Raw genomic sequence first — 24,397 nt, 5'->3', positions numbered from 1 at the left:
TAACGGTAGGCTGGATAAATGAAGTCTGGTATGTGTATATATTTTTAAATGCTGCCCTAGGGAATACACATTTCTATTAAGTGCTTATCATGTTGGTGTGATTGAGCTTCTTGGATTATTGGCTGGGGAAGGCAGACCGTGAGCACTGGTTGTGAAGGTGAGAAGTGGGTCACTGCAAGGGGAGGCAGGAGACAGGGAAGGCCAACTCTGCTGGTTTCCCAGTTCCACATAGTTGGCCGGCCACATACAGGACAGAAGCATTGGTTTGTAATACAGAAGTGCCGATGGTATTCAGTCCTTAGTGCCTGCCTCATTCCTGGGCAAAAACAGGCTCAGCCGGAAAGCCCCTCTTACATGTGGATGCGCTGAGCTTTTCCACGGTCCCACATACAGAGCTAATTTCCTCCAGGTTCTCAGGGACTCCTGTTGGTTTTGATGTTTTTCTTGGTTTGTGTACGTTCGTTAGCAATTGGTTTTTGAACCTGATCCCAAATCAGCCGGCTAGCCCTTTGCAGAAATTTTCAAGGGAGGCAAACACACAGTGACACTTGATGGGCTGCCCCTTCCTACAATGATCATCATAAAACCTGGAGCATAAATTGTTAGAGCTGCACTGGCTTTGAGTTATCGTTCGATCAATCCCACTGCATTACAGACCAGGCCTAAACCAGCTCAGATGAATGAGCCTATAGTATCTTTAAAAATGAAAAGGCAGGGGCAACTGAGTAGCTTCGTCAGTTAAATGTTTGCCTTTGGCTCAGGTCATGATTCAAAGTTGTGAAAACGAGTCCTGCATGGGGCTCCTTGCTCAGCCCGGAGCCTGCTTCTCCCTCTCCCTCTGCCCCTCCCCTCACTTGTGCGTGCGCTCTCTCTCTCTCTGATAAATAAATAAAATCTTAAAAAAAAAAGTGAAAAGGCAACCCACAGGCCAGAAGAAAAATTTGCAAATCACATATCTGATAAAGAACTTGTATCCAGAATATATTTTTAAAAGCCTCTCAAAACCCAATAAAAAATAAACAAGCAACCCAATTTAAAAATGGACAAAAGACTAGAACAGATAGTTCACCAGAGATGGTATGTGGATGTTCACCAGAGATGGTATGTGGATGGCAAATAAGCACATGAAAAGATCCTCAAAATCTTTAGTCATTAGGGGAATGTGAATTAAAACCACCATGAGATACGGTTACCTACCTATTAGAATATCTAAAATTAAAAAGATTGACCATACCAAATATTGGTGAGAATGTGGAGTACCTGGAATCCCACAGCTGGTGGAAATGTAAAATGGTCCAACCATTTTATAAACTTCTTTAAAAAGTTAAACATACACCTGCTTAAATGGACACCTACACCTGTATGATCTAGTCATTCTACTCCAGGGTATTTACTCAAGAGAAATGAAAGCCTACGTCTATGCAAAGACTTGTACATGAATGTTCAGAGCAACCTTATTCGTAATAGCCTAGAAACAACCCAAATGTGCATCAACCAGTGAATGGATAAATACACTGCGGTAAATTTATACGCCGGAATACTAGCCAGCAGGAAAAAAAGGAACAAATTATTGATTCATACAAAAACATGGATGAATCTCAACATAACTATGCTAAATAAAAGCAGTCAGACAAAAAAAGAGTGCATACCATATGATTCAATTTATATAAAATTCCAGAAAACGCAAATGACTCTGTATAGTGACAGAAAGCAGACCCGTGGTTGCGGGGGAAGTCCCGGGACTGTGGGAGGGCCAAGGGGGGCTTACAAAGGGGTGTGAGGAAACTTTGGAGGGTCAGAGGTAAGTTCACACCCTTGACTGTGGTGATGGTTTCCCAGCTGTATATGTAAGTCGAATGTTAACCATTCTGTACACTTCAAATATGTGCCGTTTGTATAACAATTACACCTCAAAAAGCTGTGCTTTTCTGGAAGCTACGAAAGGGGAAATAAAACTCTTCTAGGAGGCAGTGTCATGCTGTAGAAAGAACTTAAATGGCATAATTGAGGCCAAGATCAAAGGCAGGTCTGCTCTCCCACTTATTAGCTATGAGAACTTGCTTAAGTTACTTAATCATGAAATTGGAATTCCAGTTTACCCAGTGGTAGAAATTAAATAATATAATATAACGTATGTTGTTTATAGTATGTGATCTATGATATAGAACATACATTGTTTAACACGTATATAAAGGCATATTAGGTATTGATAAATGGTGGCTCTCTTTCCTTTTCCTTCCAGAGAAGGATATCTGATGGTAACTCAGGATGTCATGAAATTTTTGTTTAACCAGGGACCCACCACTCTAGTTAAAATGCCATGTTTCTCTCATTCTGCTCTAAGCAAATACTGTATTCCAAGCAACTGATCATCACCATTGCCATTGGTCTCCAGCCTGAACAGTTCCCTCTGTACTTAATTTGTGCCTGAAATTCCAGCCTTCTTGTTTTATCTCTTTAGTTAAAGGCTTGAGCATTTTAAAAATTAAATATACACTGAGTCAGCAAATACCCCACCAGCCACTGTCAGTCCCGGTTTCCTAAGGCTACTGTAAGAAATTACCACAAACGGAGTTGCTTAAAAACAACACAGATATATTCCCTCACAGTTTTAGAGGCTGAAAGTCTGAAATCAAGGTGTTGGCAGGGACAGTTTCCCTCTGAAGGCGTTAGGAGGGCTTCCTTGCCTCTCCCAGCTTCTGGCGGCTTCCAGGAGTTTCTTGGCTGGGGCTGTGTCCCTCCAACCCCTCTGTCTCCATCTTCACATGTCTCTTCTTCTCTCTCTTCTCTATGTGTCCTTCTTAAGGACATTTGCCATTGGTCTTAGGGCCCATCCTAACACAGGATGATCTCATCTCAAGATCCTTTACTTAATTACATCTGCCCAGATCCTTTTTCCAAATCAAATTGCATTCACAGGTCTGGGAGACACACCTTTTTGGGGTGCCACCATTCAACCCACGACAGCCCCAGATCCAGCCCCTGGGAGACATAACTACTCTTTCCTATGGAACCAAGATAGGACCTTGCCAAATCTATCCCGGGCCGCAGACAGTCACTGCCAGTCACCCAGAGCTGGTTCAGGGACGAAGTCTGCTTGCTGCACTGACAGGTGTCTTAACATTTCCAATCTCATCAGTAGATGGCATCCTGGGGTGAACCTGAGAAAGGGGAATAGACAGTGGATAGAGGTGTCGCATCTTCATTTTTGCCTGACTTAGGCACTAACCTCAAATACCTTAAATTCAAACCCATGTCTGTGAATCATTCTCTCTGGAAGAAAACCTTCGGCTAGAGATTCATCCATCTCCCAGCGAGACAAATTTCCCTAGGTAATTTATGAGTTAACACTAAAATGTAAAACCTCCTGTCCAACGGGGCAACTTGGTGGGGCTTTGCCTGTATCTATCATCTCCGTCAGAGCTCCCCACTTAACCAAATGAGCAACAGTCTAAGAAATCAGTGCGCTTGTGCCCTGAACCAAGCTCAAGGCAGGCCCTCCCCTCCCTTACCAGGAGATTACAGCCCCCCAAGCCCTCTCCTGCAGGTGATCTGGAGCCCACCTCTGCCGCTCCTCTTCCTCCTTAGCTATGACCAATTTTCTTTTCCTTTGCAAATGAAGGATCAGACTTCTTTATCCTTCTCTTGTTCTGATCTGGAGACTGTTTCTCTGTTTTCCTTTATCTCTTTCTGAGTTAAAATTCATTTCTTGCTTTGGCTTTCTGGATCTGAAATTGTTAAGCCTTCGCAGTTTCTAGAGCTCCTTGATTATCTGCTCAGGCCAGGTCTCGTGATAGCATTTTCCCCTCCACCTTCAGGGAAGCTCCTTAACTGTGTTGTGCCTAACGTTTCCTACAGTGAGGTCTCCGTGGCTGGTAGCAGCAGGCAGGACTGGGTCATGCAGTGTCAGGTCTGAGTGTCCTTGGGAAATGGCTACTCCTAGCTACCCTTGCCCTTTTATATTTCTTTTTTCCGTGAAGATTTTTCCAGCTTTCACAAAGCCTGCCAGAAGCAGCTTGCTATAAATCAATTTTCTTTAGTTTACTGACTTCTCTCCTTCTTTGGAACCTGAACTTTGCCTGTGTGGTCACTTTCTCTGAGGTGAATGAACACTTAGAAGAAACTCAGAAATCTGTTCCCTTTTTTGCAGAAGCCAAATCAAGACAGACACCCCTTCCTGGGCCACTGCCTCCACTTCATTTCCAAGGGACTCCTTGAAATGAAGTGATCAGCCGGCAAGGGGTCTGGGTTGACGGACCGGTCTGTGCCTTGACAACCTGGCAATTGGTTTAAAGCGGTGGGTTTCAAACTTTGGTGACTGTAATCCAGGGTAGGACATGCCATTTACAGCTCAACTCAGAACATACATTCAGGTCTGTCTAAATAAAAAGAAATATAGGTTTAACAAAATTATACTCATCTTAAAATGGATGGTACTAGTCTACTCTCTTTTTTTCTTTCTCTTTCTCCCTCCCTCCCTCCCTCCCCCTCCCCTCCCGTCCCTTCCCTTTCCTTCCTTCCTTCCTTCCTTCCTTCCTTCCTTCCTTCCTTCCTTCCTTCCTTCCTTCCCTCCTTCTTTTTCCAGATGCTGGGCAGGGCCCATTGAATTGATTTTATGATACACTAATGGGTCACAGTCTGCAATTTTGAAAAACACAGGTTTAAAGAAAATGGCACCAGTCTCCTGCTGTTCGTTAGGAAGTCCCTCAAACTCTGCTTTATTGTTTCTCTTTCAAATCACCCTCAAGGCTTTTTAGCTGCTGCTTTGTGATCCTGTGATGAGGTGTATATCGATCCTAGATTCTCTCCTTCCCTGCCTGTCTGTTTGAACAACCAGCCCTTGCTGCTTTCCAGTCAGGGTGTGAGTGTCATTTCACTCTGTCTCAGATCTGTGGGTGGAGGCACAGACGTGGTCATAAATCAAAACCTCCCGGGCCACTGTCTCACTGACCTTGCAAATATAAACAGGGCCAGTGGTTCAGGTCTCGCTTTGCTTCCTCCTTTCTTTCCCTGCAGGCCTGCTTCTCCATGGAAAACACAGGAAACACTTCTGGATGCCTAAACTTTGTTCTCCACTGGGTCCTTTTTGGGTCCCACCCCTACACTTGACTTAGTAAACCGCATCTGTGGCAAAACAATTTCGGACTGTTAGGTTTACATCTCCTTTTCCCTTAGTAGTTGATTCATAATGTACATCCTAGACTCAACACTGTAATGCTGAGCTCAGTTTACTGTTGTTCACATGCTTGCGTCAGCAGCCAAGAAGAGATATATCATGGGGCTGGGGCGAGAAACTGTTTTTCACACCCCTCTTTTCTCAATCATAAAAGCACCAGCTTCTGAAAAGTGTCCTGGGTAGAGTCTTCAGGAGTCTCCTATTCACTGACTCATTAGCTGAAGTTCAATCTTGACCACGCACAAGAAGGGAGGATGTTTCTCTGTCATTTCTATTTTCAGATTTCAATTTCAAATTCTCCCCGATCAAGCCCACAGCCTCAGAGTTCAGGTATATTTAGGACAGATTCTCAGTTCCCTGTATTTGTCATGTGAAACCAAATCCACACCATCTGAAGTCAATGTGTTGAGGGAAAATGGCCTGATCATGGGCTCGCTGATCCTTCCAGGCAGGGATCCAGGTGACACGGGCAGGTGAGTTCCTCCCAAGCCTTTCCACACACCTGCCAGGTGAGGGCTCCTCCTCTGTCCCTTTTCAGTTCGTGCCCATTGTTTGGAATACTGACTACAGATGTGAGAAAGCCTCCTCCAAGTGCAGAGCCGCGAAGGCCTGCGGAGAAACAGAAAACCGACCTGTGGGAGACATGAGGGGCTGTGCCTGAAGAAAGCCCCTCTCAGCCCCATGGACCGCAGGGGTTCTCCGCTAATTCCCTGCTCAGGGTTTTGCTTCGATCTCCCCTGCTCCCCGCCCAACCTCATTTTACATAATACTGACCCTTAATAAACAAAATGATTGTTTTACTAATAATAGTATAAATAAAAAATAATAGTATAAATAATATTGTTTATAAATAAAAGAACAAAACTCCCTTAATAAATATTGTTTATTTATGAGGATGTCGCTCACATTTACATAAAATGTGAGGTTCTGACTCTAGTTTTGTGAAATGTTGCTAGTTTAAAATGGAGACTGCCCTGAAACCTGGGCCCCCGTGCCCACAGGGTCTGGTGGTGGCAGGGTTTGCTCTCACACTGGTGTTACTTTGTTGTTACTTCCTGACTGCAGCAAATGTGGGTCATTCGCTGATATTTATTAGGTTCTGTAGCACTATTAGGGAGAAGAGTGCCTTAGCATTTGCTCAAATCTCACTTCTTAGCCCTTAGTGCCTGTTACCTGTTGCTGCATAACAAATTTACCCAGAAACCTAAGGACCTAAGGCAGTGATTTTAGTTTGCTCCCCTCATTGTGGGTTAGGAGTCTGGACAGGAGTCCACTGGGCAGCTTGTCTGTGTGGTGTCAGCTGGGGTGGCTTGCCAGGGGGAGGAACCACGTCTAAGAGACGCATCTACGCGGCCGGCTATGGGCTGGGAGCTCGGCAGGAACAGTTGATCGATGGCTTTTTTGGCTTCGTGGTCTTGAGGTAGTAGGACTTCTTTTTTTTTTTTTAAGATTTTTTATTTATTTGACAGAGAGAGACACAGCGAGAGAGGGAACACAAGCAGGGGGAGTGGGAGAGGGAGAAGCAGGCTTCCCGCTGAGCAGGGAGCCCGATGCGGGGCTTGATCCCAGGACCCCGGGATCATGACCTGAGTCAAAGGCAGACGCTTAACGACTGAGCCACCCAGGCGCCCCGAGGTAGTTAGGACTTCTTACAGGACAGCTCAGGGCTCCCAAAGAGAGAGCCACAAGAGCTAGACTGAGGCTCAGACTGCCCCAGCGTCCCTTGTACCATATTCTATTGGTGAAAGCAGTCACAGAGACCAGCCAGCTTCAAGGCGAGCGTGAGGAGTATCACAGACCCGGGGCCACCTTTAATCTACCCTAAGAAAAATTGCTAAGGGTCCAACACCGGCCTCCGAGATTGTATCCAACTTGGCCTCACAAGGGCTGAGAGTGAGCATGAACAGAACATAGTTAGGACCCTGGTTTTGTTTCTGGGCTTGCTACTGGTATCCCAGTAAAATGATGAGCAAGTAGCAAATACTTGATAAATACCTGTTGCTAATTGTTGGAACTGCTATATCACCTTAAATATGGTACTATACTGAGGACCAGTTCAGTCAGTCAGTGAATCAGAAAATCCCTATTAAGCATTTACTCGGTACATTGTGCTCAGTGCTGGGAACACAAGTCTTTTTTTTTTTTTTTTTAAGATTTTATTTATTTATTTGACAGAGAGAGACACAGTGAGAGAGGGAACACAGCAGGGGGAGTGGGAGAGGGAGAGGGAGAAGCAGGCTTTCCACAGAGCAGGGAGCCCGATGCGGGGCTCGATCCCAGGACCCTGGGGTCATGACCTGAGCCGAAGGCAGATGCTTAACAACTGAGCCACCCAGGCACCTGGGGAACTCAAGTCTTCAAAGCACCAGCCATGGTCCCTTGCTCATAGAGGGTATGGTTTAGTACAGGAGATGGGTATTTATCAAATGATTTCCTAAATAAAAGGAAAATTGCATCTGCTAGAAGCACCATAAAGGAAAGGCATATGGTGTAATGAGAGGCGGAGATCAGGGAGAAGTGATGATTGAACTGAGATCTGAAAGATAGATGCAGTGGAAAAAACTGAGCATCTAGGCAGTGGAAATGGGCTTCTGCAAAGTCCCAGGGCAGAAGGAAGCTTGGTGAGGATGGGAAGCCAAAAGAAGTTTAGCGTCCTAGAAAGGAGTGAGCTGGAGGGGAGCCAGTGCAAGCTGAGGCTGGAAAGGAGAAAGAGGCCAGAGACGGCAGGGCCCTGGAGACCATTGGGTTTGCTCCCCAAGATGGTATGTGGACACCTTGCCCAGTACCTGGCAAATTCCATCCATTTATCCATCCATCTCTGTTCATCCATCTACCCATCTGTCCACCTACCATCCATTCCATCTGATCTCAGTCTGCCTGATCACCCTCCATGGGCTGGTGATACAGGGGTAAATAAAATGACCTAATGTGTGCCTTTACAGAGCTCATGCCCACCCCCACCAGGTGTTCCACTCTTTACTACCTTCACCAAAAAATGAGACCTCTCCAGTTCCTACATGCAAGGATGAATATCCCACACACTTCACCCTTAATCCACCCCCACCCCCACTGTCATACTTACTTAAAAATGCATTTCTTGAGTACTTAGAGTACTAGAAGAGTACTTGGTCTAGAATGGGAATCTAACACAACACTTCTTGGAAATCCCTCAGGAGCTACCAACAATAATTCTGCATTGTGCTGTCCTGCATTGGCAAGTCTAACCACATCCTGGGTACAGTCATAGGCTATTCCTTTCTTTTGGTGAAGATATTTCTTTCTCCATAGCCTTGCTAGCCCTGAGCACACCATTCTCCCAAGGGAGGACTCTCGTGTAGATTTCTACTATGAGAAAATTGTCTGCTAATCAATTCAACTAAACTTACCTCCGCTCAGGTTAGCTCCATTCAGTTCAGCTGGACTCAGCACAACTCAACCCAGTCCATCCACCCATCTCTTCATCCATCCATGCTTTCAACAAGCATTTTTGAAGTACTTTTCTGTGTCAAAGTCTATGCTGGGCTTGGGGATCCACCAGTCGACTAGCCTCCTCGGTCTAATCTAAATGGTGTATTGTGGTGGAGAGAAGATTGGACTTTGAGCAGGATTGCCCTATGTTTGCATCCTAGTCCTTCCTCTTATTTACTGCCTTGGGGAATTTCGTTAGCTTATCTGGGCCAGTTTCCTCATCTTAAAGCAGGAATAATAATACCTACTGGTGGAATTTTGTCAGGATTAAATTCATAGAAGGCGCTCAAAAATGGTATCCATTCCAAATGCAATGGGTGAAAATAAACCAATGAACATCAGTGGGAAGTTTCTAAATACAGCAAACCAAAGGATCCTATGGGTTTTCATAAGGATAAAATAAGTCAGTTACAAGGATCAGGAAACACATGGACGTCAGACATTTAAAAGCAAAAAGACAGTAAAACAGAGGTTCTGGTCCTGGGTAAGATGGCAGACACACCTATCACTCTCTCATGGATTGCCTTTATAAAACCTGAACAGAAGGATACAGCAACTGTTTGAAGACTCTGAAAAGTAAATAGTAGCAGGCAGATTGAGGAAGACAGAATTCAAAGTACAACCAAACCAGAAATGTGAGTATCCATTTTTTCCCTGGAATACCCAGTTGTGACTCAAAGCAGTGTGACAGCAAATGGCAACAACGGCCTGAAGTGCCTAAAAAATGGAATATTATTCAACAACAAATTATTGATTAATGCAGTACAATAGATGACCTGTAGATGCGTTTTGCTAAGTGAAATAAGCCATATCCAAAAGACTGTGATATGATTTAATTTATATGACATTCTAGAAAAAGCCACACTGTAGGGACAGAAAACAGATCAGTGATTGGCAGGGGATGAGGTTCAGGGAGGGGTTGACTATAAAGGGGTAGCATATGGGAACTTTTGTGATGGGAAAAAAACATGGTATCCATTAAGTCCTCTCACTTTTTCTTTAACTTCTTTGGACCTAAAGGAAAGACTAAGCAAAAAAACGACCCAAACTCACCCCAACACAGGGAAAAGAGATGAACCCACAAGTGGGGTGGAGGGGGGGCACCAACCGTGATACTGTGGTCCTACCCCTTGTTTCTGCCCCGATTCACCATGTCCCTTGTATCCCTTTGGACGTCTCTGCTGAATTATTTCTGGAAAATTGCCTTGAAATTTACCTAAGTTACTTGATTGCATCCTGGGCTCAGGCTGAACCTTGATTTCTTGTGTTCAGAATCAGGACTGTGCATTTGAGCACCTCCATGTCCCTGTGCCAGCCCATCATTCTGAACCCATTCTCTTTCCAACAGGGCAAAGATACAGGGCATGGAGGGCAGCCCATCATTCTGAGCCCATTCTGAGCCCATTCTCTTTCCAACAGGGCAAAGATACGGGGCATGGACAGAATGGTGGCAGCCTACCCAGCCCACCAGTCCATCAGAACCTCAGGAACAGCATATTTAGGGACGTCCTATAGTACTGATAACAGAGGGGCAACAACAGGGGCAAGAGGGAAAAAATGATCAGCAGTACATCCAAGGGTGGGAACCCAATAGAGAAAGTGAAATCACATCAGGGTGAGTTCTCCCCAACCACAGACATATGCTTTTCCCTCCACAGCCTAGACTACCATGTCATTAAACATCAGTTCCCATAAGTGTCAACTCTGGTCTAAAAACAGGTGGCAAATGAGTCACAGTGATGGGCATTCTCAGGTTCCCTAAACCGAGGAAAACATTCCCTTTATCTCTCGTGGTCCACTGTGCCTAAAATCAGGTCCAGGTTTCTTGTCTAAAAAGAATGCCTCCCATTTAGATGCTGCCCAGAGTCCTCTCACACAGATACTCTCTTCTCTTAGGTACTCGGTGGTATCAGATGCAGAAACAGAAAGCATTTTCATGGAGCCCATACACCTCTCTTCAGCTGTTGCAGCTAAACAGATCATCAATGAAGGTAATGCCATTGGAAGGTGGGTGGGAGCAGGGAGAGTCCATAACTCATCTGGGGACCCTTGGAAAGGGCCCACTGGAAGAGGTCAGCGTGCTTCTCAGGTGCTGCCCATCACATTTAAGAGGAGCAGATCCAAAGAAGGCAATTCTGCCAACACAACTCATCATCAACCTTCATGAGACAGAGGTTGAAATTATTATGTACCAGTGTGAATAATTCTCTTGAGTCAGCAACCGGAGAGGCAGTTCCAATCTGCTCCTATGGCCTCCCATTCAGTTTTTCAGTTAATCTCAGCGATCCTCGGGTGGCTTATACTAGAAACACAGACCTGAAAGCCCAAGAGATGACCAGAAGCACCCAGAGAGTTCTGTTCAAAGGGATATCTAGATTTAGATCTGCATTTCCACTAGTGTTTGAAGATGGTTTTCAATCTGAATTACGTATGAGGAGGAGGTGGGGAAAGGTAGAGTGGGGAGATAGGTTAATATGCACACTGTAAATGTTGGAGCAGAAAGCATACTATGTATTTCATTCAAGGATATTCATTGTGATTGGATGGATTTTTTTTTAATCAATTTTGGGCAAATTTCTTTTCTCCTCCTTTTGCCCTGGGTGTCTCTGTCACCCCTGTGGGGTGGGGTTGGATATAGCAGCAGTTACTGACACAGGGCCCTGCTGGGCCTTGGGCTTCATTTGGCATTCCCTGCTGGTGGCCATGATCCCTTCCCTGGCCCTCAGCTGTGAGAACCACACATGCTGCTGCTCCTTCTCCATGTAATCCCAGGTCTTTCTCAGTCCCCAGGCCGTTTGGGTTCCCACAGGTCCCTGAGGACACCTAGATCTCCTGTCCACCTTACGAGGAGCCAGAAATTCCATTTGCTGGTGCTTGTGATATGGGCATCCTCAGAGGCCCCATCTTCTCAAGGAGCTCTCAAGTTTTTTTCTATTTTCTTTTCCTTCCCTACCTGGGGTCTCTCTTCCCTCGCTCCAAGCCAGGCCTAAGTGGCTTCACCCAGTCTAGATCTCTCTAAATTGATCCCAGCACCACCCTAGCTCTGGAAATTCTTTTTTCCTCCTGTGTGTTTGGGAACTTCCCTCGCCTTCCAGCCTGCAACATCCCTGCTCTGTGTTTTACTCTCTGGACCTCTCTCCATGCTTGGGTTCTTGGTAAGTGAACATCCAGCTTTAGGAGCTGTGAGAAAACCATTTCCTCTCTTTGAAAACTTCACTTTCAAGCCTATAGAATGCTATGGATATGTCTATAGGACATTGCACATGTAGATTGAAATCTAAAGCTAAGCAATGCCTTTTTTTTTTTTTAATTCTAGGTTTTTATCTACTCTCCCCTTGTCTGGGGCATTAAGCCTAAGTTTCCTTAGTCTTAGTGGCTGACAGGTGGTGGGGAAAGAAAAAATATATGACAGAGAAAGGAAGATGGATCAGGTGATATTTCAAAACATTGCCCTCCTCACTAGTGATCAGAGGGATAAAAACGTGTGTTGAAGAACTCTTCATTTTCATGAAAGTCTGTATATGCCACACATCTGAAAGAGCTTAGAGGAGAAATGTGTAGGCTTGGCTTTCTTCCGAAGAAACCTTAGGTAGTAGAAATAAATGGGAAGAATTGATGCGGGGAGGGAGGTAGAGTTGAAACAGGCTGAGGGGTGGGCCAGAGACCTCAAGACCTCCAGAGACCTCCTACAGGAGCTGCCAGTAGAAATGAGGGGCTGGAACATTTGTTTTTAAACTGGAAAAGGGAAAATCAAGACAACAACCAGCCATATAAATAGCTGAGGAAGACAGTGCTGTATATTTTAATGAGGCATCAGAGTGTTTTATCTTTTACATGTAGTAAAGGAGAGATGTCTCAGTTAGGAGAAGGAGGGAGGGAGAGGGGCTTTTGCATTTGCTAGGTAGGATCCCAGGAGAGCCAGGGGAGAAGACTGAGTGGTAGAGAGAAGAGGACCGCTTCATCTATTTTTAAACAAAATAGAGCTCTGGGACTGCAGGGCTTTTCTTCTTTCTGCTTTTGAAACGGACATCAGAGAACATTTAGAGCGGAGATCTGATGCAGGGATATGGGGGCCCAGTCAAGTGGTTCAGAAAAGGGGAAAGAGAGAGAAGAGCTGCAGGGAAACGGGAAACGGAGTGCTCAGTCCTGGGTAGAACCCAGAACTCCCAGGACCCGCAGAGCTTGAGCAGTAAGCCAGGCTCACAGACACCTGTTTGTCCCATGAAGGGCTGGGCCGAGTCTATTTGCCAAATGTGGCTGTGCTCTCCACCCATCAGGGGAAGAGGTGGTGTCCGCCCGAGGTTATGGCCAGCGCAGGCCATACTCCTTGCTTACTTTTTCCCTTCTCTCTGTTCAGTGTTTTTGACTCCTAAGTAGTAGGGTTTTGCCCTCCACTATTCTTGTATACCTTCTCAGAGAAAGAAATACCTTACTTTCCCCCCAAATTTGATCATTGGGAACAGAAATATTAGGAGGAAATAAAGTTTCACTGGAGATATGGGTGAATACATTTTTAATTCATTTGGTTTGTTGTTGTTTTTTTTTAAGATTTTATTTATTTTTCAGAGAGAGAGCACAAGCAGGGGGAGTGACAGGCAGAGGGAGAAGCAGGCTCCCGGCTGAGCAAGGAGCCCAGTGCTGGACTTGATCCCAGGACCCTAGGATCATGACCTGAGTGGAAGGCAGATGCTTAACTGACTGAACCACCCAGGCATCCCTTGAATTCATTTGGAATGTGAGCTTTTCTGAACTGTTGATAGAAAGGTCCAGAATGCTGTTTGGGGACTAGCAGGGGAGTCCACAGCAAATCTTTGCCACCTGCCAGAAAGTGTGGGACTGAGACTCACAGGTGCTTATATTCCAGTGGGGAGAAGCAGACAATAAATGAAATAAACAAGTAAATTAAATGTGTATGAGAAAGTGATCTGGCAAAATTCTGAAAGTTTTACTTTTCCCAAGTTATCTGCATTCCACATGAAAGGAGTCAAACTAATTATGTTTTGAAAGAATGCCATTGATTTATTTGGTAAATGCTTCTAGTTTATGTGGAGCACTGTGGGAGCTGTAGGTGTGAATCAGACATACGCCAGGTACTTAAGGACTTTGGTCTAAGTAATTATCAGCCAGCTTTAGAAAAATACAGGAGGGAGTAAGGGAAACCCGTATCCCTTCACCTATCTACCTATACGGCTGCTGGTCCTGACCACAAGGATCCAGGCCAACGCAGGGCCCACCTGGACCTTCATTAAGTCCTTCCTGGTATTTCAGCCCATGCCCAGAGTCCTAGCAGCATCTGACCTCAAATGCCTTAAATTCTCTTGAGGAACAGGGAGGGCCATGGTATTCTAATTCTCTAATGGGAGTGCTGCCTGTCTTCTCTAGAATTCAAGCCACGGGGAATCAGAGCGGAGGCAGAACGTCCAGGCATGCTGGAGTCAGCCAAGCAGCTGCTGGTGGAGGACCTGTACAACCGTGTTAGGGAGAAGATGGATGACACCAGCCTATACAATACCCCCTGCGTCCTGGATTTACAGCGGGCCTTGGTCCAAGACCGCCAGGAGACCCCCTGGAATGAGGTGGATGAGGTCTGGCCCAATGTCTTCATAGCAGAGAAGTGAGTCTGACTGTGGCAGGTCATGACCCTCTGTCCTACCCTCTCAGTGCCTGAGAGAGATGAAACTTCCCCCACTTTGAGCAAAGTCCCCAAGAGCTCCATCCAGCAAATTGAGGTTATCTGATGGGACATTTGGAGCCAGTGATGATACTGACTTTTATATGTATTATCAACCAATGAAAACTTGTACAATATAGTAAGAGGATAAATAGGTTACAAATTATATATATATATAATATAATGCTAATTGAACAATGTACTGATGTGTGTGTATGCACTTCTGCATAGACAACAATTAGACACAATGTGATAAAACGGTGACGATATTCTCTAGTAGATGGTTCTACAGGTGATTTTTTATTTTCTTCTTTAGATTTCTTTTGAATTGTACAGATTTCCTAGAGTAAACATTTATTGTTTTCATAATCAGAAAAAAATGTTATTTTTAAAAAGTCTGTGAGTGGTTTTCAAAACAAAACGTGAAACCATTCACTCAGGTCCTGTTCCTTCAGGATCTTGTCCATGTATAATTGGCACCAATAGGCTAGGTTGTGAAATTAATTTTTGCTGCTCCATGGGCGACTTAATGAGATATTATCCCTGTGTAATTACTCATATATGCAGAACCAAAGCAGGGAATTTGGGGCCCCCATGGCAGCAGGCAGTCGGGAAGATCACTTTGGACGGTGGGGCTCCTACTCCACTAGGAGTAATGAGTTGCCCAGAACCTGGTTCTCGGATCTGGGAACCAAGTCCTAAGTGATCTCTAGCTAAGCTCTGTAGACCCGGAAACATTCCCATCGTGCTCACCAGGGACCCCAGACACGTGCAGGGACCCCGGCTTCTGCTCCTTCTTTGGTAACCTAAGGTCTGCAGGACCTCTTCGAATGAAACTCCTCTTACTTTGCTGCAGCAAAAAGAGCTCTGAACTAGAAACCAAAAACACCTGTCCTTGTTCAGTCTTTTTTTTCTTTTAGTCTTGGGAAGTCATAAAACCTCTCAGGTTCATTTTTATAATCTCCGAATGGGAATAAAAATAGTTGCCCTGTCTACCTCTTGAGATTATGATTAGGGATAAAGTTAAAGAATGCGTGTAAAAGGACTTTGGAAAATATGGCAGGCCATATCAGTGTGAAGCACGCCTAATTTTATTATTATTTTTGTCTGCTACTTTTGTGTCCTAACGAAGGTCCATTCCCAAGGCAAGGCATTTTTTTTTAGAACATTTTTTTTTAAAGATTTTATTTATTTATTTATTTGAGAGAGAGAGTGAGAGAGAGCGCAAGAGGGCGTAGCGTTAGAGGGAGAAGCAGACTCCCTGCCGAGCAGGGAGCCCGATGTGGGACTCGATCCCGGGACTCCGGGATCATGACCTGAGCCGAAGGCAGTCGTTTAACCAACTGAGCCACCCAGGTGCCCAGCAAGGTATTTTAAGCCAGAGATCTCTAGACCAAAGATTTCCTGACAAATCAGTCTTGTTCTCCTCTTCATTCTACCCTTCCCTGCCCAGCTCCCTGTCCCTACTCTCTCTGGTCCCATTTTAGAACCACATTTGCAGTGAGCCCCGGACACCAGAGAGCAGAGAAGGAGGCACTCACCTAGCTCCGGCCTCCCTGACCCAGCCGAAGCAGACTCCCGGTCTCAGGGGTAATGCACCTTTCTAGCTCGGACTCTGGCAAAAATTGTCTCTGCTTCTCTCCCCGCAGGAGTGTAGCTGTGAACAAGGGGAGGCTGAAGAGGCTGGGAATTACTCACATCCTGAATGCTGCTCATGGCACCGGTGTCTACACTGGGTCCGAATTCTACACTGGCCTGGAGATTCAGTACCTGGGTATGGAGGTGGATGACTTTCCCGAGGTGGACATCTCCCAGCATTTCCGGAAGGCTGCTGAGTTCCTTGATGAAGCCCTGCTGACCTATAGAGGTGAGGCGGGGGGTGGGGGGTCCCGCCTGCCCCAGGCTGCTAGAATTCCACAGGGGGAGAAGCAATGTGGGGGATGTCATGAAAACCTCCGGATTATCTGTCTTGAGAAGGTTGTTGTCTCATTCTAAGAGGAGGGGAAAGGAAAGGATGATCATTCATCTTATCAATAATTATTGAGGGCCTAACACATCCCAGGCACTGTTCTAGGTGCTTGTGGTGAAAGACACAGAAAATGCCCCTGACCTTCAAATGTCACACCAGAGTGAGGGCAGAGAAAGTTACAAAGAAAAACGTCAGATTGTGACAAGAGTGAGGCAGAGACTAACTAGGATGATGTGTTGGAGTGACTGGCTAGCTCCTTGGGGAGGGCGGTTGAGAAGTCATCTCTAAGAAGAGGACATTTAAGCTGAGTGACAAGAAGGAACCAGCCATGGAAAAATCAGAGGAAGAGCATTCCTGGCCAGGGAAAGTGAGAGCGCAAAGCTTCTAAAGTAGAATAACCTTGGTGGGTTCAGGATCAGGGGTCCTGATGCAGGTCCTAGTGCGGGTCAGCACGGTGGGTAAGGGTTAGAGTGGCAGGGGCTGCTTCATGCAGGAAGTTTTAGGCCAAAGTGAGGGAGTTGAACAGTGCCTTGATCTGATCTACATTTTAGAAAACTCTCTCTCTGCTCTGGTGGGAGGGTGGGAGTGGGAGCTAGGAGAGCGGTGCTGAGGCTGTGGCTGTCGTCCAAGTTGACCCAGGATGACCTGAGACTCAGCCACAGAGTTGATGGGACACCTCAGTGGGGACGGGCGGTAGCCCATGCATGCCCCGGGGGCACTGGGAGTTCAGGATCCCAGTCAGAAACCTCGGGCTTGAGTCTGGGCTTTGCTTTGCTCTCTCTATTCCATGGGACCTCAGGCTGTTTCTTTCTCCAGGAGAACCTCAGTTTCCTTGTAAATACAACAAAGTTAAAGAGATGTGATCCTCCTAACTTCGCTGTGAGGACTAACATTTTAAAATGCATATAAAAGCTTACTTAGCACAGCACCTGGTAAATATACATGTGTATGTATATATGTATATTTATAAATATATGTATATATATCTATACATAGAATGTTTTTATAGAGATTTTTATTAAAATGAAATTCATAAATTTATAAATTTTATGTATATATATATTACATATGTATGTATATATATGAAATAGTTTTCTCCTCTTTTCAATGCTTAAAACAAACAACAGCCCTTAGTCAGAACCTTAAGAAGTACTTGACAGGGGCGCCTGGGTGGCTCAGTCGTTAAGCGTCTGCCTTCGGCTCAGGTCATGATCCCAGGGTCCTGGCATCGAGCCCCTCATCGGGCTCCCTGCTCCGCGGGAAGCCTGCTTCTCCCTCTCCCGCTCCCCCTGCTTGTGTTCCCTCTCTCGCTGTGTCTCTCTCTGTCAAATAAATAAATAAAATCTTTTTTAAAAAAAAGTACTTGACATTTGAGGGGGCAGTTCTACTAGTGACTCACCCTAGGGAGATGAGATACGCACGCAAAGATGTGCTTACAAGGCCGTTACTCATGGGATTATGTAAACTATGAATGATTAGAAACATGAAGTGTGAATTGGTTAAGTCAGTTTTGATATGGGCATAGACTAGAAAACTCAGCTATCCTTAAAAATGAAAATGGAGCCTTATATTTGCTGCCATGAGGGGATGTTTATAACGGATTAAGTGAACAAAACTGAATACAAAACAATACATATGATTTGACACATTTTTATGGGGGAAAAAAAAACCCGCTTTAAAAAATATATTCCTTCTGACCCAACGTGACTTGAGCGTGTCTGCAAACGCCCGCGGGGAGGGGATTTCTCAGGCTGCTTCTGCAGCGCAGCTCGGCGAGGTGGAGCCGGTGTAGACACGGCCCCGGGCGGGCGGACCTGGCCCGCAGGACAGTGACTGTCCCCAGAAGTGCGGCAACAGCAAGGGCCACGTGGCGGGAGAAGCTGCCCTGCGCAGGGAGGGAGGCGGCGGGGGCGACAGGCTGTGCGAACCCGAGCTGCGCCCCCGGGGCTGGGAAGGGTCTCTTCGGGGCTTCAAGAATGGAGGCCGCACTCCTGCAGGGTCCGGGTGGGCTGCCCTGTGGCCGGAAGCAGTGCGCAGGGCTGCCTGGTGCAGGCGGGGGTGGGGGGGCAGAGGGGCAACAGGGACCCGGTGGAGCCCCGTCACCAGCAGGGGCCTGCGCCCCGCGCACCTGCTTCTCTCCTCCGGCTGCTGGCGGTCGGTGGCATTCAGCCTGCCTTCCTTCCCTCTACACCCCTGCCAGGCAGGGAAAGGACCGTCTCCTTCCTGGGGTTGCCTCTGGGTTGATTCCTACTGCAGTCCTGACAGTTGTCACCATCCCTAAAGCCTTAGTTTCTGTGATTTCCTCTACCCCAGGATGCTGTGGAGTCAGTTCTTAAGGAGGAGAATGACAAAACTAACACCTGGGCAGGGTGGGTTATGTGATAATCACAATAACCACAATGGAGGATGTTATTTACATTTTACAGTTGGGGAAATTGAGACCCATGAAAGGTTTCCTGACTTTGCCACTGTGTAATAATCAAGGTTCTCTTGGTTGCTAGTAAGTAGAAACCATGTCAAGGCATTAATTATAACAATACAAGAAAACGTCCAAAGACGGGAATGTGGCTCCAGGATCGTCTAAACAAGGACTGTGCAATCTCTGGACTATTGGTTTCCATCTTCTCTTTTTCTTTCTACCTCGGATAGCATGGCCCTCCACAGGCCTGAACACAGACTGGCTAAATCCCTGCCTCAGTCCCATTTCCAAATCTCCTAGAGAGAAAATTTGCTTGGCAGACTCTGGTCCTTTGTCAACCCTGGTCAGCCAGTTAAAGGGGGGGTCCTTGGTGAGGGACAGCTGAGCCCGGGGCTGGAGGTGGGAAGAGGTGAGACAGGGAATCTGTAGATGCACCTGCAGCAGCTTTATTCTGCCCGCTTACCTCCCTCTAGTGACTGCTGGCTGTTGGCAGCAATGCCTTTCAGCATTATTGGGCCTCAGGTCCCTTCTAGTCTTGCCTTGGTCTCCGACCTTCTGGGTGACAGACATGGTCTTCACTGATGCAAGACGTACTGATAAAAGTCACCCCCTGCCCATCCCATATTGTTACCTAGGACTCTTAAAAGATTTAACAAACATCCCCAAAGACTGTTGGCAAATAGATTGATGGCAGCCTGGAAGGAGGACTTGTGGTTCCCGGCTGCGTTGTAAACAGCCATCAAATGAAGGCATAGGAGGCATGTTTGTCAGGCTTATGAAGGATTCAAAGCAGAAGATGAGGCAAGGGGATAACCGATTTATTGAATGCTGGAGTCAAGACTTGGTAAAAGTTTCTATTAGGCTATAAGAACAGGTTATATTGGGTGCCTGGGTGGCTCAGTCGTTAAGCGTCTGCCTTCAGCTCAGGTCATGGTCCCAGGATCCTGGGATCAAGCCCCACGTCGGGCTCCCTGCTCGGTGGGAAGCCTGCTTCTCCCTCTCCCACTCCCCCTGCTTGTGTTCTCTCTCTCGCTGTGTCTCTGTCAAATAAACTCTTTAAAAAAAAAAAAAACAGGTTATATTTACCAAAAACATTAATAGGAATTTGTAACGTTATCCTTATGTTTTAAAAATGCTACCAAAAAAAAACTGATGCATGACTGAATAGCAGTTTTTTGAAAAACCTTTACAGGTTTCAGTTGATATAAAAGATAACCTGAGTTCATTTTAGGACATATCCATCCACATTGCAGCTTAAATGGCATGAGGGAAGCCTCCATGCCCAGAATGAGAGTGGTGAGAGGCCTCTGTGGATCAGTCCAAACCTGAAATATACTTGCTCCATCCTGACACAGAGTCCTAAGGAAAAAAAAAACAAAAAACGAATAAAGTTTGACTTGCAAGTTTGGCTAGTATAGGAATGGGACGTGAAAAGATGTCCAAATAATGATTGAGAGACCCAGAATAGCCAGGAAAAGGGGAAAAAAATAATGAAGAATATGTTAGTGATATTCTTACATATTTTTGTATAAAAGGCCTGATTCATACAGATGTTCGTTATTGACCCCAGAACGTCAGAATGTCAGAGGAGGAGCTCGGATGCTCATTACAGAGAGTTATACTTTGCTCTAACATGCGAAGGAAGTTTCAAAAGAGTAGATTGATCTAAATATGGAGTGAAGGGTGTGTGTGTGTGTGTGTGTGTGCGCGCGCGATACTGAGCTCCCCATCTCAGGAAGCATCCAGTCTCTCTACTGGATGGTGGGTGATCCACATTGAGGATGTTGTAAAGGGAATTCTCAAGTTTTAACTATGCCTGTGGTGCTTTCCCACACCAACAGTCCTGTGATTCGTTCATCTTAGCCTCACTTCTTTTCTTCTCTCTCCCCCTTTCCCCCATTCTTTTATTTCTCCTCCCTCCGATGTTCAGTTTGGCAGGAAGAAAGTAGAAATGCACTCCAGTGTTTCAAAAGTGGGGACACGTGTTGGCTCCCTTTCCCCCCCGCCCCCCGCCCCCCGCCCGCATTCAGGCAAATGCGGGGGATGCTTGCAGCAGGGCAGGGCACCTGGCGGCCCTCTCTGGGGGCAGTGATGCTCGTCCCTCACAGGACTTGAGCACAGATGAACTCCAGAGGCAAGTAAATACAGTAAATGCAGCACATCTAAACAGTACCTTTTAACAGCACTTTAACAAGAACCTTTATAAGGCAGCCACTGTTGATACATTCTTGTCCTGTGCTTTCTTTCAGGGAAGGTCCTGGTCAGCAGTGAAATGGGCCTCAGCCGGTCGGCCGTGCTGGTGGTGGCCTACCTGATGATCTTCCACGACATGGCCGTGCTGGAGGCCTTGATGACTGTGCGCAGGAAGCGGGCCATCTATCCCAACGACGGCTTCCTGAAGCAGCTCCGGGAGCTCAACGAGAAGCTGATGGAGGAGAGAGAGGAAGACTACAGCCAGGAAGGGGGGACAGATGAGGCTGAGGAGGGCGAGGACGTGGAGAGCAACGACGGGGCCAGAGTGCACGGCCTCACGGTGCAGGAGGAGAGCGACACCGCCAGCCTCCTGAGCGGCTCCTCCTGGGGGAAGGCCAGCCGGGCGTCCAAGCCCTTCACCCTCATCGACGAAGATGAGGAGGAGAAGCTGTATGAGGAGTGGAGGAGGGGGCAGGGCCTCCCCCCAGGCAAGGGCCCCCCGGGGGGAAATGGCGAGCGGCCGGCCTCTGGCCAGGGTAGGGAGGAGCCCGAGGACCGGGCCGTGGACCGGAGGATCCAGGAGTGGCAGAGCCGGAATGAGAGGCTGCAGGCGGGAGGGCTTCGGAGGTGGGAGGGGGCGGAGGCCGAGGGGGAGGCCGGCGAGGCCGGCTGGTTCGGGAGGAGAAGGCGGCGGCACACGCTGAGTGAGAGCCGCCCCTCGGAGAGCGTCAGCAGCCGCGACCCCCGGGGCCCGCAGCCGCCGCTGGAGACGAGCGGCCAGGGCGGCAGGGCGACGGGCCGCTCCGACTCAGTGTCCACGGACGGCACGTGGGACATGTGGACCCAGAGGCTGCTGGAGATTGAGGAGGACGCCTCCCGTCGCTACCGCTCTCGGAGCACGACGGAGGGGGCGGCCACGAGCCCGGAGGTGGGGAGCAGCGTGCGAGCGGAGGACCAGGAGAGCGTGTCTTCGGAGGCCTGCTCTTCCTGTAACTTCTGCAGCAGGACCCAGGACAAGCTCACTGCCCTGGAGAGGTGGAAGATCAAGCGAGTCCAGTTTGGGTTTCACAAGAAAGACTTGGGGGCAGAGGACGGCAGCAGTGAGCGAGCCGCCGAGGAGGCAGAGAGGGAGCCGAAGGGCTCCGACGTGGACCTGACGGCCTACCGGGCCTGGAAGCTGGGGCACCAGAAGAAGGTGGGCGGCGACAGCAAGCAGGAGGTGGCGGCGCTCAGCAAGGGGGCGGACTCGGCCTCGGCCACGGCCAAGAAGAGGCAGCGGAGGCTGGAGCTGCTGGAGAGGAGCCGGCAGACGCTGGAGGAGAGCCAGTCCGTGGGCACCTGGGAGGCAGACGGCCCGGCCGCCAGCCCGAGCATCCCCCGGTCCGCCGTCTGGGCGGCAGCTCCCTCGGTCAGCGCCGAGGACGCGGCCTCAGTCCTCAGCGCCCAGAGCCACGGCTCCCGCCCGTCTCAGGCTGGAAGCCACGCAGGGGGGTGCTGGGCCCCGACCGCCGGCGCGGCGCCGCCTGACCTGCCCGTGGGGCCTGGGGACACCGTCTCCGTCGCCAGCATTCAGAACTGGATCGCCAACGTGGTCAGCGAAACCCTCGCCCAGAAGCGAAACGAAATGCTCCTGCTGTCCCGCTCGCCGACCGCTGCGAGCACCGAGGCGGCGCCGGCGGCCCGCGGCCCGGGGGCGGCCCGGGCCCCCTTGCTCAGTGGACGCGGCAGCCCCGCGCCGGGCGGGGGGACCAGCAAGCCGCTCTACAGCCTCTTCGCTGACAGCGTAGACCTGAAGGAGCTCGGCCGGAAGGAGAGGGCGATGCAGATGGACCTGAGGGAGAAGATGTCCGAGTACAGGATGGAGAAGCTGGCCTCCGACAACAAGCGAAGCTCCCTTTTCAAGAAGAAGAAGGTCAAGGAAGAGGAAGGGGATGGCGTGGGTGACAGGGATGAGGACACCGACAGTGCCATCGGGAGCTTCCGGTATTCCTCCCGCGGTAATTCCCAGAAGCCCGAAACGGACACGTGCTCCTCCCCGGCTGCGTCCGATCGCTGCGCCAGCTCCCGGAGGGCCGGCAGAGAGAGGCAGGGCAGCATTACCAAGTGGCTCAGCGGCCTCGGGACAGAGGACAGACCTCCTCCCCCGAGTGACTGGTCTGCAAGCGCCAGGGGCAAGTACACCAGATCTTCCCTGCTCCGGGAGACCGAGTCCAAGTCCTCGAGCTACAGCTTCTCCAAATCGCAGTCGGAGGAACAGGACACGTCCTCCTACCAGGAGGCCAATGGCAACTCTGTAAGGAGCACTTCGCGGGTCTCTTCTTCCTCCACCAGGGAGGGCAAAGCGGTGCACAGATTCTCCAGGTCAACGTTCAGTGAGACCTCAAGCTCCCGGGAGGAGAGCCCAGAGCCCTACTTCTTCCGCCGGACCCCCGAGCCCTCGGACGGGGAAGAGTCTCCGGAAGCGCAGCGGCCCGACTGGGCCAGGCCCAGGGACTGGGAAGATGTGGAAGAGTCCTCCAACTCGGACTTTTCTGAATTTGGAGCCAAGAGGAAATTCACTCAGAGCTTCATGAGGTCCGAGGAGGAGGGAGAAAGAGAGAGGATGGAAAACCGGGAAGAAGGGAGGTTTGCTTCAGGGCGGCGGTCCCAGTATCGGAGAAGCACTGACAGGGAGGAGGAGGAAGAGATGGACGACGAAGCCATCATTTCGGCCTGGAGACGCCGGCAGGAAGAGACCAGGACGAAGCTGCAGAGAAGGAGGGAGGATTGAGCTGGGGCAAGGTGGACCTGGGAGAGACGGAGAACATGGGAAGAAGCCACACAGCTTAGCACAGGGCTCTGGGCACACCTGGCCACCGCCCATCAAGGCCACCGCCCATCAAGATGTGGAGAGGATCATTGTGAGGGGCAAAGCCTCCAGGAGAGCCGTCAGGGTGAGGTCTGAATGCTAAGCCAACTGACGCCATTTTCTGTTGCCCGATGTCCTCTTAGGCTTTGACCCTTCACTTCTGTACCCGATAGCGTTCGGCACTGACGGGAGAGGTGAGCTCGCCATGCCACCAAAGCTTGTCAGAGATTCCAGCTCACGTCCAGGAAGATGGAATGCAGGACATGGTTCTGTTGGTGGAGGTTTTATGAGACCCAGGAAGTTTATCCTGTGCCAAGTCTCACCTCTCCTGGCAAAGCTGAGTTCTGGGTGTTTCTTTTAAATGTTTGGGATCTCCATTAAAATGGCATGTTGTCTAACATTTCTCCTTCATTCTGGTCACTTTTAGCTCTTTGAACCCACCTTAAAAGACACAGATGGGTGATCATGAGCCAGCCTCACCTTGTTCCATAAATGCTATGTCTCCAGACAATACCACTATCATCGCATTAAAACAGTAATCAAGTATTTCGTCTATGACACAGTGTAGCGGGAAGACAGGAGAAAGACCCATGAGAGTAACAGGGAATTAGAGGGAGATCAGGTTTTATTGTGCTGAGAGTGGTGAGACCTAG

At 48.4% G+C, this 24,397-nt stretch overlaps 1 protein-coding gene across 1 annotated transcript in view; it reads left to right on the top strand.

Annotated features, from left to right (window-relative positions):
* STYXL2 (serine/threonine/tyrosine interacting like 2) overlaps window positions 1-24,142 on the top strand; it is a 29,667-nt gene extending 5,525 nt beyond the window's left edge. Inside the window, exons 3-6 of the mRNA XM_035010919.1 lie at window positions 10,541-10,635; window positions 14,027-14,258; window positions 15,965-16,182; window positions 20,953-24,142. Of these exons, the coding sequence (XP_034866810.1) occupies window positions 10,541-10,635; window positions 14,027-14,258; window positions 15,965-16,182; window positions 20,953-23,666 (3,259 nt within the window). The 3' untranslated portion in view covers window positions 23,667-24,142. The remainder of the gene's footprint in view (window positions 1-10,540; window positions 10,636-14,026; window positions 14,259-15,964; window positions 16,183-20,952) is intronic.
* Window positions 24,143-24,397: the final 255 nt, after the last annotated feature.

The sequence above is a fragment of the Mirounga leonina genome, unplaced genomic scaffold (genome assembly GCF_011800145.1).
Source record: "Mirounga leonina isolate KUSES-001 unplaced genomic scaffold, KU_Mleo_1.0 Mir_154, whole genome shotgun sequence".
Lineage (NCBI taxonomy): Eukaryota > Metazoa > Chordata > Mammalia > Carnivora > Phocidae > Mirounga > Mirounga leonina.
This window is presented reverse-complemented; position numbering and strand designations above follow the sequence as displayed.